The following is a 14,136-nucleotide window of genomic DNA, read 5'->3' on the forward strand; positions in this document are numbered from 1 at the left end:
TTTCACTCCTAGGCTCAAACCTGATCAAGGACAACATGTGCAAGGAGCTTGTAAGTTATAAACCTAACTTGAAGTAGAGTTTCCAAATATGCTCGTTCAGTTTTGGAACCTCATTTTCATGTAAATCAATTATATTCATATGCAAATGAGAATACAAGTGCTGTGTCTTTGAATGGAACCAAAGATAAAGAAAGTCAAAACAAGACCTCAAAGCATTTTACCCTCATTTGAGTATGAATATAACAGGAATATACTTGAAATGAGCCCCAAAACTGACCAGATACATAGTTAGTACCTTGCAGTTTCAGTGATTAGACTTAGTCAATTTACTGCTGACAGACTCCCATTAGGATTAGGATTGGAGTTGCGATACAGTTAACTTATTACATGTTCGGGTCGGGGATGTCAATTTCAATACCAACACTCTTAGGTTACTTTTAGAAAGTTGAGTTTTTGTGTACCAAATAAATCCGAAAAAGGGGTTTGTAAAGATGTAACTTTATTGTGCATAAAGCATGGACAGACTTTAGTTCTTGTAGCCTCTGCTGGCTCTGCGACCTCTAGCACGTTCAAACTTTCTACCCTTGGAACGAATGTAGGGCCTGGAGGAAAATAAAACAATAGTAAGTGTGCAAACCAATACTTTGCTTCAGTAAGTGTATCGCTATTCTCCAAGCAAAATATAATGGCGGTGGATGCTGAACTATTTGTGCTTTGCATTGACACCTCACGTGTCACTTTGTCCAGCTGCTCAAACCATTCCTGTATGGACGACCATACATGCAATTTTTTTTTGGATGGAAACACCCTCAAGGGGATTTACGTGACTGGAGGTTAGGCCCTTATGATATCTATAAGCAAAAATGTCGCTTTTTCGCTGTATTTTTTTCCTGCAATGTGTATGTGTTGGATTAGCCAGAATTCCATCCACATTACCGGCTCTGTCTTTTTTTTGCCACGGCCCCCATGTCTTAAGGAGACCATCACCCACCCAAGCATATCCAAAAGTTATTACCATGTTATACACATTACAGTGATAAATTATACCGTTGTTGTACAAGTCACTTTCTTAGATTTGGAGAGAAAGAACTTTGAAATGTTATGCAAATGAGGAAGCAGCTGCACTGGGGGCGGGCCTTCAGCTTCCTTGAGCACTGCTCAAATAGGTGACATCATAACAGAGGGATGATCAACTTTTACTACACTAGGTGGCAAAGGCAGGACTTGGTCTGAGTGGCGAGACCGATCCAGTCAGCTGCCTCATCTGCATAAGACAGTGTCATTTCTCCCCAAACCTAAAGAAGTGACGTTATCACTGTAATGTGCTCTTTAACGCAGTGGTTACAGACTCCCTTTAAGCCACTATGTATCACGTCAAGTCTCTGGATCTCTTTACAGCTTTTTAGATGAGCGAACAACTAAATAGCTGATCTCTGCCAAGAGACGGTCGGCTCGTGGGATAAGTAACAGTTTCCAAACCAGAATCAGGAACTTCAAAAGATGTTTGAACAATGAGGCCGGTCAACTTACTTGGTGTGACTGTGTGGGGTACCAGGAGCCTTTCCAAAATGTCTGTACACTTCACGCCCCTTACGTGGGCCTAAAATCAAATGAAACAGTTTAATGTCAAGTTACGGCAATATGCATCGATAAAGTAGTCGATTTTTCTTCACCAGCCAATTGTGACACTGCAGGATCAATATTTTCTACATTATAAAAGAATCATTTTAAACAAGCTAGTATCAGTAACGAAAAATGCCCTGTTAGGAACAAATTTACAGTAGAGGTGAGCAGGTACCGCCCCTCCAGTACTAGTCTATGGGAGAGTACAGTCAGGTGGGACGTTCTTCACAACTTAGCGTCATGACTGGGAATGCCCACCTCTGACAGTACAGGGCTATGGACGACTACTGTCAGGAGGGACATTCCTCACAGCCCATCTAGACTGTCAGGAACCCCCTTCTGACAGTGGGCACATAACGGGAAAGGCGACAGTGCGCTGAATTCAGCGCACTGTTGGCTTTCTAGCGGTATATAAAACCACATGTGCACAAGGAGGACATGAAAGGTTCTCTTTAAAAGCAAGATTCCTATAATAATGTTCCCTTTCAGTATGTACCTAGGCTACAATATAGACAATTCACACAGTATTACCTAATCTAGTTATTGCTTTCTGAAAAAAGAATAATTACAGTCTTCCTCACCAGGCAGACCTGCTACTGTGCTTATCTATCCATCGGAGGTTTTGGTGAACCATGGTGTGATTGATAGCAAAGCACAGACTAAAAATCAGATCTGCTGATCAGAGCAGAAGAGACACCGAGCTGCAGAAATAGAATTACAGTATACACACACTGAGTGCGCTCCTTCCTTACAGTCATATGGATACAAGTTAAAGAAAACATAACTGCAGGAGCCCACCACCAACATTAACCGTTTCTGCAACTGTTGGAATAAGATATACTAAGAGGGAAACTTTGGTTTCATGCTTTACTAACACTTATAGCATTTTGGCTGCACAAATCAGGCTTCGATCTGGTACCAAACCATCTGAGCTTAGCCAATTACATAGATTAGAGTCAATTGTCATTAGCCTGAATAAGTTGATGTAGTACCACACCGAAATATTGCAGTGTTTTTTTTTTTACTAGCAACTGGACCCCTTCCTGTTCAAGAGCCATACATGAGCTAATTAAAAATGTAAATAAAATGATATGCTGTATAAGGGCGGGTTCACACCTGCGCCCCGATCTGCGCTTTCAGTCTTCTGTCCAAGAAACTGGATAGGAGATGGAAACCGGTAGTCATTTTTCAAACCCATTTATTTGGCTGGGTTTGCAAAGTGTCCGCCTGTGAGCGTTTTATGATCTCCACGGCGAAACTGGGGTTTTTTTTTTTACCGGACAAAAAGGTGAACATGAAGGACTTGTGTCTGGTTTAAAAAAAAACAACAACAACAAAAAAAAAAACACACGGTTTTGCCGCAGAGATCACAAAACGCTTACAAATGGACAGTCTGCCGGGTTCCCGTTTCCTGTCGGCGGAAGACGGAAACCAAGAGCGGAGACTGGGATATATATATATATATATATATATATATATATACATACATACACACACACACACAAAGATTAGAACAGTAAGAATTTTCAGCTTTGCACCGATGCAATGGTGCTTGTAGGCCTCTTGTGATGTTAAACAGCATTTTCATGGAGACAGGTTTCCTTTCATTTAACTGGTAGATCTGAGCTAACAAACTCCCTTTAACATGATATACCAGTGTTGATATTGTCTTCAAGTTACCTGACAGAAGAACAGTGTTCTGGCCTTTAGGGGCTGCAAGAGCCAGTTGGTCAAAAGTAAAGATTTGGCCTCCAGATTTCAGAATTCTTCTACGAGCTTCACTGGACACTCTTAGTGCACAAACCTGAGATGGGAGGAAATCCACAAATTTATAACTTGCACAAACATACAAATATATATGCAAAAAAAAAAAAAAAAAAAAAAGTAATGCCTCCTTTATTCACAAATGTGAAGCTTCGGTCAAATCAATGGGATCACAAGTTCCTCTATTTGCTTAAATGAAACTTTTTTTTTTTTATCTACTTTCTTATTAGCCCTTGGATGTTTGCACAGACCTCTTCAGGGTGATGCTATATATAAATTACATTCGTCAGACACACAAGATTGTGTTGCATTTTCATTCTTTGACAAATTTAAAAATTGCCTGGGCAATCATTCACTTCTCTCACAAAAACATGACAGAATGACATCCTGCAGAAAGTACAGGCATGAGGCTAGAGGACTGGGGGGGTGTCAATGTCCAAGAGCAATGTCCCAATTTCTACAGCTTCAGATGCAAACTAAAGACACATATAGTCAGACAGGCCTATCACAATTCCTAATGTAAACCCTTCCCTACCGTAATTAGAATCCCCAAAATGTAACCCTCCTTTGTTCCAGATCCCACATTACCCCACATGATATGATGCCATTTCAGGATAACTTTATATGTCCAAGCTCCATCCACATGTTAAAGGACTCGACCGGGTGACGGCTCAAAGTTTTAGGTTTGTGTAATGACATTCACCTCTATTACAGAATTATCTGACCACTGTATAAGCAATGCCGCCCCTGCTACCTCTTGTGTCACCCCCTCTACCTCATAGATTGTAAGCGCTTGTGAGTAGGGCCCTCAGTCCCATTGTGTTAAATAACTTTCTTTGTGCTGCGGAATATGTTGGCGCTATTTAAACAGAATTCATTCATTCAAGAGCAACTTCTCCCACCAATCCAAGAGTAATGGCAATGAACAAAGATGACCCCCAACCCAGCACGATGGAGCCACAAAGCAAAAGTGATAACCAAGCGGCTTACCCCTCGTTCACATATCCACTTGGGGACTCTCCCGATCGGAATACCAAACGCATTGGCAAGCGCTGTGCAGTGAAAGCACACGGACCACATAGATTATAATGGGGTCCATGTGCTTGCCGCGCACTGCCCGCATGAATCATGCAGACAGGAAAGTAGATGGTGAACCACTTTCCTGTCCTCATGTTCTGTGCAGAGATCTGGCGGTAAGCACACGGACCCCATTATAGTCTGAGGATTCGTGTGCTTTTACTGCACAGCACTTGTGTTTGGTATTCCGTTCAGGGGGGGGGGGGGGGGGGGGGGGGAAGAGTCCCAATACGGACTCCCCGGACGGAATACCAAAGCTGATGTGAACGAGGGATTAGTGAGTAAAACATTTAAGTTTTGGGTCAATGAGATCTGGGAAGTTTCAAAGTCAATCTCAATCTTTGGTCGATCCTGAAAAAGGGGATGTATAAACATATACATAGAAATTGTGACTAGGAAAGAATGTGCACCCATTAGTTATGACTTGGCCCTGAAGGTGATATACAGCATGCCAGGGTAGATTGCGGAAATTTTAAATAAAAATTTAAGGGTTAACACTAAATGTTGAGTCCTTGCATAAAATCTGTGTACTTGCTTAAAAACTTACAAAATGCTTAAAACTGTAATTCAGTATTCGATAGAAACAAAAAAAAAAAACCCAAAAAAACAAAAAAGCAGCAAACACTGAGAAAACCAAAATGTGTGCCAGGCCTCGTTCACATCTGCGTCGGCAATCCGTTCGGGTGAGTGCACATGGGGATGCCCCCGGACAGACTACCAAACGCATTGGCAAACGGTGTGCAGTGAAAGCACACTGACCCCCACAGACTGTAATGGGGTCCGTGTGTTTTCCGCACAGAATATGCGGACAGAAAAGTACATCACAATCTACTTTCCTGTCTGTATGACTCGAGCGCAGATCTCGCAGCAAGCACAGGGGCCCCATAATAGTCTATGGGGTCAGTGTGCTTTTACTGCACCACCGCTTGTCAATGCGTTTGGTAGTCCGGTCGGGTAGGGGTGTCCCCATGTGGACTTCCCAAACAGATTGCAGATGTAAACGAGGCCTCAACTTTTGGTTATGGCTGTAGATCCTTCACCCTGGCAGGCTGATGAGCTGGTCCCATAAATGCTTGATTGGTGTTAAATCCGGTAACTGGGCAGGGCAAAGAAGGATTGCAATCTGGCAGAGACATTCCTTAGGAACTCATGCTGTGTATAGGCGACAATTAAACTGGTAAAAAATATGCCAGTTGAAAGCTCTGCCATGAGAGGTAACCATAAGGGTGGCTTGATGTACATATTGCCCTTGTACCACTGTCATATACAATGGCTCCACAGACGGGACAGTCTCGCATCAGACAAAGGCAGAACTGAAGCGCCTACTGCAAGGACTCCAAATTGTAACCCAACAGTCATCTGCTATCAAACAGAACCTTGATTTGTTACTGAAGACATTATGACTCCTATCATTCTGAGTATTCCTGTAGTAGTAGTTCGGTTCACGACACCACTGCAAATTAAGAAGCCCGGTTCACATCTGCGTTCTGGTCTCCGTTTGGGGACCCCCCTCCCAGCATAAACATATGCATTAAAAAGTGATTACTCTCAGGAAACACGCAGACCCCATAGACTATAATGAGGTCTATGTGGTTTTTTGCATTAAATACACAGGAAAAAAAAAGTGCCGCTTGCAGCACTGTTCTCTCCGCATGTCTCGTGCAGAAACTACACGGACCCCATTATAATCTATGGGGTCCACAGGTTTCCTAGGTATCTGCTTTTTTATATGTAGGTTTTGGTTCATGGGGGGTGGGGACCCCAAGCGGACTCCTCGAACGCAGATGTGAATAGGGCCGAAGGTGGCAGTGGTCAGCTGTCAAAGGCAAGACATGTAATCATTGCCATGACAATTTCCCTCTGCTAAGAGTGGGAAATAGTCAGGGTAGAGGCAGGGGGTGTATAATGAAGATGCCCCCTGTGCCCGGGTGGTGGATGTGGGAGACTCTAGTACTTGTCAGCAGATCAAACTCTTTACATCCACAGCCTGTTCTCTCTGGGTAAGTTTTTTTGACCAAGTGACAGGTTCCCTTTAAAACTTCAATAAATTCTATTATAAAGCCGTCTCACAGATGTCAGAGCATGATAGAAAAAGTAAAAAATATATTAAAAAGACCTTATACCTTCAGTTTGGGAATATTCTGAATCCTGACATCATCGGTGATGCTTCCTACCACCACAGCAGTTTTGCTTTCACGTCCAGGAAGATTCATTTTGCGAATCTGCAAGTGAAGAAAGACGAATTAATGAAGCCAGCATCAGAAAGTCTACCATAATCCCAAAACCCTTTTTTATTTCAAAGCAGATTGGCAAAAAAACTTTTCCAGTTTTTTATTTTTTAACCCATACGGAGAATTAGGGCATGTTCACAGGTTTTTTTTTTTTTTTTTACCTCAACACAGACTGATTTTGAGACCGAATCCACCTCCCATTCATTTCATTGGTAGTCAGTAGCATTTTTTTTTTTTTTATTTACCTCTTGCTGATGTGACATGACCTATCTTCAGGTGGATTACGCCTCAAAAAAACAATAGAAATCAAAGGGAAGCAGAATGTGATTTTTTTTTTCAGCATGCAAAAAAACTGTGAACATACCCTTAAAATGAACCCTATATCCTCAAGGCTGTTCAGCCGGGGACCAGTATCTAAAGTTGCTATGCAGTTTCTTGCTTGCTTGAATAGTTATCAGACGTAATGTCTCATTTGGAGAACACCTAAAGTAGCAGTCAAAATGACCCCCCATCTCCAAAAGTGACATGGTGGTGGCTCAGTACAAAAACAGCTCTAATTGGCTTTTAGAGATAATTTTCTGAAACAGTTAATGGGCCCCTAATGTACCGGCCCCCCAGTACTGTCAGGAGGGGGCGTTCCTCTTCGCTCAGCGCCACGGCTGGCAGTAAGGAACGCTCTCTTTGACAATACGTTACGGACTCTACTGTCAGGAGCGACGTTCTTCACTATCAGACGGTGAAGAGCTACGTTAACAGCACCGATAGCTGTTCACCGGGGGCACAGAAAGAGAAAGCTGATAGTGCGCTGAAGTCAGCGCACTTGTCAGCTTTCTAGTGGTATATAAAACCGCATGTGCCCCAGGACATGAAAGTTCCTCTTTAAGCTCTGATTAGAGATGAGCGAGTACTGTTCAGATCAGCCGATCCGAACAGCACGCTCCATAGAAATGAATGGAAGCACCTGGTACTTCCGCCTTGACGGCGGCCGGCCGCTTAACCCCCCGCGTGCCGGCTACGTCCATTCATTTCTATGCGAGCGTGCTGTTCGGATCGGCTGATCCCAACAGTACTTGCTCATCTCTAGCTCTGATGAAGTAAACAATCATCCACTTACCAAGCGAGACAGAGAAAGAGGTGGCCTGTTAGTACGGCTCATGAAGAGACGCTTGAGCACAACCTTGTTGAAGCTTGAGTTGGTACGACGGGCCAAGAAACGGTAAAGCTAAGAAATAAAAGGCAAAGTGTTATTGTTTTGCAAAATTACATAATGGGAACCATGCATCACACTATAAAAGGTACTCACCTTCACCAAAAGCCTCAGGTAGATATCCTGACTCTTGGGCTCCTTTCGCCGCACCTTGCGGTCCTTGTTGTGGCGGATGTCTACTCCCTGTATTACAGTGGGGAAAAAATTAGGCAAGTTCTCTAATTATATATATATATATATATATATATATATATATATATATATATATATATATATATATATATCACCAAACCAACAACTTCAGGAATCTTCTCCTATATACGTACAATGCTTACAATGGAGGACAGCCATACAGGCTTATCAGGTAGAAGACACTTCATTCACTCATTCCAGGTCAAGCTATAGGACCAGATTCTCCTCAGTACAGTTAGGAAGAGGCCTAAGTTCACATCACTGCACAACCCTTACACATGATCACAACAAATCAAACCCCTCATACGACGGTGCTGAGAGTCACCGCATGCAGGGTATATAAAGCATTAGGTATATAGGGAGAGTATATAGTGATATCAGCAGAGGTGGCACATGACATACTCAGCTCTGCTACACTTGTAAGGGTTCACCTCTGACAACAAACACCAGACATTTCAAGACTTAGGCTCTGACAACAATGAAACATCAAAACAATTAAATATCAAATGTCCGACTTTGCCTCTGTGCAAAAAATAGCAGTTTCACGGCGAAGAGGCTGCACACAGACAGCAGCGGTTTGCTTAAAAAACCCATTGGGGCGTTAAACTGACCCCCAACAAACCTTCCCCAAGCAGATTTTCCAGGGATTTAGGCGGAATCACAGCAGACAGGTACAAGGCACAAGCGTGAACGCCACAGCATAAAAAATACAAACACACGACAAAACAAAACCATAAAAATAAAGCCCAAAGTGACACAAAAAAAAAAGACACAAAATTGAGTTGTCTAATGCAAAAGATAGAAATGTTACAGCCCTCGGCAGCACACATGCAAACAATCCTGCATCACAAACTGGGCCGGTACTGAAGTGGTTAAGTAAGTCACCATCTTAGTCTCCCGCTCAATATCGGCCTAGATGGAATCGTAACAGTGAGAGGACTCCCATAGCGGACAGATAATAGAGGTTACTAGCGATAGGCAGGGAGATGGCAGCGGATTGAAATCAAGCTCTGGGTCTCACCATGATGGCAGCTGCAGCACCGACGGCGTCGCAGGGAAGAAAGGAAGGAGGAAGCGAGCCGCGGGGGCTTATGGGAAACCACGGAAACAGGAAGTTATCGCGCAGAGAAGGGGACGCTCTCTCCTCTGGGCTCTATGGTTGGAGGACTAGACGAATCTGCCGTGGTCGTGACTAGAGTGGAGTCGCGCCTGGTAGGTATGATGTCACAGAAAGAGGCGTGACCTCACCAAGGAGGGCGGAGTTTGGGCCGTCACTGCTCTGTGCTGTATGGAGGAAGCCGGAGCCGAGCACGTGTACATGGAGAAAAGGAAGCAGAGAGGGGTCTGGTGGTAATGGAGGAAGGAAGGGGAGAGAGAGGGTTGTTTTACATGGGATTGTATGTTGGGTGAGGCGGTTACATGGGACTGCATTATGGTGAGACTGAGGGGAATTATGCAGTTACATGGGACTGCATGTTGGGTGAGGCAGGAGGGGAGAGAGTGATGCACTTACATGGGACTGCATGTTAAGTGAGGCTGCGGGGAGTGATGTAGTTACATGGGACTGCATGTTAAGTGAGGCTGAGGGGGGAGTGATGTAGTTACATGGGACTGCACGTTGGATGAGGCAGGAGGGGAGAGAGCACTTACATGGGACTGCATGTTGGGTGGGAGGGGAGAGAGTGATGTAATTACATGGGACTGCATTCTGGTTAGGCTGAGGGAAGGAGTGATGTAGTTACATGGGACTGCATGTTGGGTGAGGCTGAGAAGAAAGTGATATGTTACATGGGACTGTATCCCGGAGGGTCTGGGGGATTGGATTGATGTTTAGGGTGGTGTAGGAGTCGTTGGCGTGGAGGGAGACAGGGTCCCTTGGGTGTTTCTGGCATCTAAGTGGGCGCAGGGGATCTTTGGGGGTACTGCTGGTAACTAGAGGGGGGAGCCAGTGGTGTACACAGTATTACATGGTCAGCAGTGCCCTCCCCATATTATATGCCCACCAGTCCCCCCCACACACAGTATTATATGCCCAGCAGTGTTCTCCATACACAGTATTACATGCCCAGCAGTAATACAGTATTATACGCTCCATAGTGTCCCCGACACAGTATTAAATGCACAGCAGTGTGTCCCCCCCCCCCCCCACAGTATTATATATCCAGCAGTGTTCCCCCACACAGTATTATATGCTCCATAGTGTCCCCCACACAGCGTTACATGCCCAGCAGTGTTTCCCCCCCCCCCCCCCCAGTATTATATGCTCCCAACAGCCCCCTTCCACCCGGTAATTTTTTTCTACACCGTGGTCTCCTCAGACCCCAGAATATAATAATCGGATGCCCAGGGAAGGTGAATAAAAATAACACACACTAATACTCACTTTGCCTCGCCTTTCCTGGACATCCCATCTATCTTCAGCATTTTCCCGACGGCTCTGTGGGGCCTGTGATTGGTCCTCAGCAGTCACATGGGGGGGACACTGACGTTATTAAGTGTCCATCTGACTGCTAGGGCCTAATTTCAGACCTCAGTCACATGATCGAAGACGCCAGAGAGGACGCAGAGCCCATGAGAGGTGAGTATATCTATTTATTATTTTAAGTCACCTTCCCTGGGCTAGTATCTATTGAAAATTTATAGTGGTACTGGGCCCCGTGTCTCACCGGGCCAGGTCACGTTATGTCCCTGGCAGTAAGTCTTTGAGGTACTGCTGGCATCTAAGGGGGTGAAGGGGCTCTTTGGTGTACTGCTGGTATCTGAAGGAGGGGCAGGGGCCTTTGGGGTGCTACTGGCATCTAAAAGAGAAGGACAGGGATCCTTGGTGTGCTTTTAAAGGGGGGGGCAGGGTTCCTTACTGGTGCTTCTGGCATCTAAAGGGGGCAGGGGAGCATCTGAAGGAGGGCATGAGTCCCTTGGATTTTACTAGCATCTAAGTGGCCAGGGGTCCTTGGGATGCTGCTGGTATCTCATGGAGAGCAGGGGTCCTTGGGGTGCTGCTGGCATCTGAAGATAGGTAGGGACCTCAAGGTACTGCTGGCATAAAGGGGGAGGTCCTTGAGGTGCTATTGGTATCTAGGGATGCTGCTGGCATGGATAAGGGGAAGGTGTCCCTGGTGTGCTTCTGGCAACTAAAAGGGATGGAGACACTAGTCCCTGGGATGCCATCGACATCTAATTATGTGGGCATGCAGCCTTGGTTTGTTTCGGGCATTTACAGGGGGGGGGGGGGGGCGGGGTCCTTGGGGTGCTGCTGGCATGTAATGCGGGTCAGGGTCCCTGTGGGGGACATGCTGCATGCGTCTGTGTGGGATCCCAGGGGTATTGACTTTGTGTGTTGGGTTCCTGGGCACTGCTTGTGTGCTAGAGGGAGTTCTGGAAATGGTCAAGAGGTTGCTGCCACCTGTGTCCTTGTTAGGTAGCATCCCAGGGACCTCCAATGTGTGTGAGGGGGGTACTGGTAGTGGTCCCTTTTAGTAGTTCCATCTCTGGGCATGTGGCGGAGGTTCCGAGGTATTGCTATGTAATGTTTAGGTCACTTGGGTGCTGCCTTCACGTAAAACGTAAATGGGGGATTCCTGCGGTGCTGCTTCTACAGGTAGTCCTCGGCTTACGACGTTGATTCGTTCTTACGCGGCGTCGTAAACCGAATTTTGACGTAAGTCGGAAACATACTATACAACGCCGCGTAGGAACGGATTAACGTGATTTAGTGTGCAGCAGTTCGGAACCGAGGAAGATTGTACCATATACAGTACAGTACAGTCTTCTTCGGTTCCGAGCCGCTGCACACTAAATCACGTACTGTACAGGGAGAGCTGGCAGCTTGTGTTTATGCGGGAGCTTACTTTTTCTCATAGGAATGCATTGGCCAGTGTACAGCTTTCGGCCAATCAACGCTGGCCAGGAGGTGGAGTCTAATATCGGACCACAGCAGTCTCCATCTTAGACCCCGCCTCCTCACAGATGAGCCTCGGGCAGAACCAGCGTTGATTGGCCAAATGCTGTACACAGGCCAATCAATGCTGGTCAATTCATTCCTATGAGAAAAAGTAAGCTCCCTTGTAATAGCAAGCTGCCAGCTCTCTTCTGACTAGCAAGGACGAGCATTGATTTGCCGCACGCTCCTCCTTGCTAGTCGGGAGTGCTGGCAGCTTTCTGTTACGAGCGAGCTTTACTTTTTAGCTCGTCTCTAGTCATAACCATGAAACGTCATAACCCGAGGACTACCTGTATGTGGACCGGGGTTGTTGATGGGCCCTGAGATGCTATCTGAGTGTTGGATGGGTCTGGTACCTGGGGTTTACCTGTATGCTGAGGGGGATGGGGGCTTCAGTCCCTGGTGGTTGAGAGGGGCGCGGGAGCTGCTGTCTATATGCTAGGGGGATCCAGGACCTGGGGGCGACCTCCTGTGTGCTGTTGTGATCTGAACCCTGGGGGGCTGCTGCCTGTGTGCTGAGTTGATCCAGGCATTGGGGGGGCTGCCACTTGTGTGTTTGGGGGAGGGTCCGGTCCATGCACAGCTGATGCCTGTATGCTAGGGGGAGGGTGGTGGTCCGGTCCTTGGGGGGGCTGCCACTTGTATCTGCAAGCTGCATCTGTGTGCTAGGATCTCCGGTACTTGGGAGACTGCCATCTGTGTGCTTTTGTGATCCAGACCCTGGAGGGCCGCCTGTATGATAGGGATTCCGATCCCTAGGGGCTGCCGTCTGTGCCTTGGGAAGGGGGGGGGGGTCCCTCAGAGGTTGCTGTCTGGTGTGGGGTGCTGTCTTCATGTATGTGGGGAGTCCTGCCTGTGGGTGACAGTGAGCAGACTGCCACATGTGTGCATGTGGGGGATCCATGAGGGGCTGCCATTGGTGTGTTGTGGGGAAAGGGGGTCAGGTCCCTGGTGGGTTGTCATCTGTGTGTTGATGGAGGGGATTCCTGGGGAGTGCCACTTTTCTAGTGTGTGTGGAGTCCCTGTGGTGTTTCTGCATGTGTGGAGGAGGTGATTGGGGAAGGGGGCTGGGGGGGGGGGGTCTAAGCAGAGTTGTGGAGCTGTGTAAAACATGTAGCTCTGGTTACACAGCGCAGAGTTCTAACATACAGTAGTGCTCCTGTGTTAAATATATCCTCACTCTTTTTGTATTATAAATAGAATGGCCCCCACATCCTACTGTCCCACCCTTTATGTGCAGGGTGTGAGCTGTATACATAAACATTGTGCACTGCTCCAACCCTACTATGATCACTAGCACCAAACTGATGCTCATTGCTGTATAAAGAGATTGCTCACAATGCAGGGACTCCTTCAGAGCAGGAAGAGTCCCTGCACTAGAAGGGGGCAAATCTTAAGACATTACTTGTTTCTGTGTCATAACCGAGTGTAAACCCTTGACTGTGACTCCTGCACTTGGGTTTAGTCAGGGTCACTTTACACTCCCTGTATAGCAGATGAAACCCCTACGAACATTAAGGCTGCTATACTTTATTTCAGGGGTCCAGCTGCTGGGAAACTACAACTCCCAACCTGCTCCGTTCACTTTCATGGGAGTTCCAAGAACAGCAAAGCAAGTATGCATGCTGGGAGTTGTAGTTTTACAACAACTGGAGTGCCGAAGGTTGCCTACCCCTGCTTTATTTGTATAGTAGGCTGTCTGCATTCTCCACCCATATTCATTAATACAACGTGCCCCCTGAAGTCCACCCAGTGTGCCTGGTGAGCTGCATTCACCACTGACTCCCCCGACCTCCTGCAGTCAGTGATTCCATCTAAGTGATTGACTTGCTAATTACTCAAGAAGGGGTTAATCACAAGCTTGAGGCTGAGTTCACACATTTTTTTTGGGTCAGGATTTTGAGGTTGAATCCTCCTCAAAATCCTGACCCAAAAAAACGGCTCCCATTGAACTCAAAGGCCAGAAAAAAGAAGCGACATGCCTATTCTTCAGGTGGATGCCGCGTCTGTTTTAGTGATCTGGCTCTTCATCATTCAGGTCACCTGACAGATTTAAAGAGGACCTTTCACCTCCTGGAGCACATGCGGTTTTATATACCGCT

General features: G+C 46.2%; 1 protein-coding gene across 1 annotated transcript; it reads right to left on the reverse strand.

Moving 5' to 3' along the window:
- Positions 1-482: 482 nt before the first annotated feature.
- RPL18 (ribosomal protein L18) lies at positions 483-9,183 on the reverse strand. Its single transcript, XM_075260777.1, has 7 exons — positions 9,116-9,183; positions 7,999-8,085; positions 7,810-7,917; positions 6,588-6,686; positions 3,304-3,427; positions 1,531-1,600; positions 483-602 (listed from the first exon to the last, which is right to left on the reverse strand). The coding sequence occupies exons 1-7, from the start codon at positions 9,116-9,118 to the stop codon at positions 527-529; spliced, it is 567 nt and encodes a 188-aa protein (XP_075116878.1). The 5' UTR covers positions 9,119-9,183; the 3' UTR covers positions 483-526.
- Between the last annotated feature and the right edge of the window lie 4,953 nt (positions 9,184-14,136).

Source organism: Leptodactylus fuscus, chromosome 11 (genome assembly GCF_031893055.1).
Source record: "Leptodactylus fuscus isolate aLepFus1 chromosome 11, aLepFus1.hap2, whole genome shotgun sequence".
Classification (NCBI taxonomy): Eukaryota; Metazoa; Chordata; class Amphibia; order Anura; family Leptodactylidae; genus Leptodactylus; species Leptodactylus fuscus.

Bases quoted from the DNA above. Each gene is read 5' to 3' on its own strand.
- RPL18 (XM_075260777.1), bottom strand. The intron at 6,687-7,809 runs GTAAGTGGATGA...CTTCACTTGCAG, and splicing joins CTCTTTCTCTGTCTCGCTTG to ATTCGCAAAATGAATCTTCC. The intron at 3,428-6,587 runs GTATAAGGTCTT...CTCCCATCTCAG, and splicing joins AGAATATTCCCAAACTGAAG to GTTTGTGCACTAAGAGTGTC.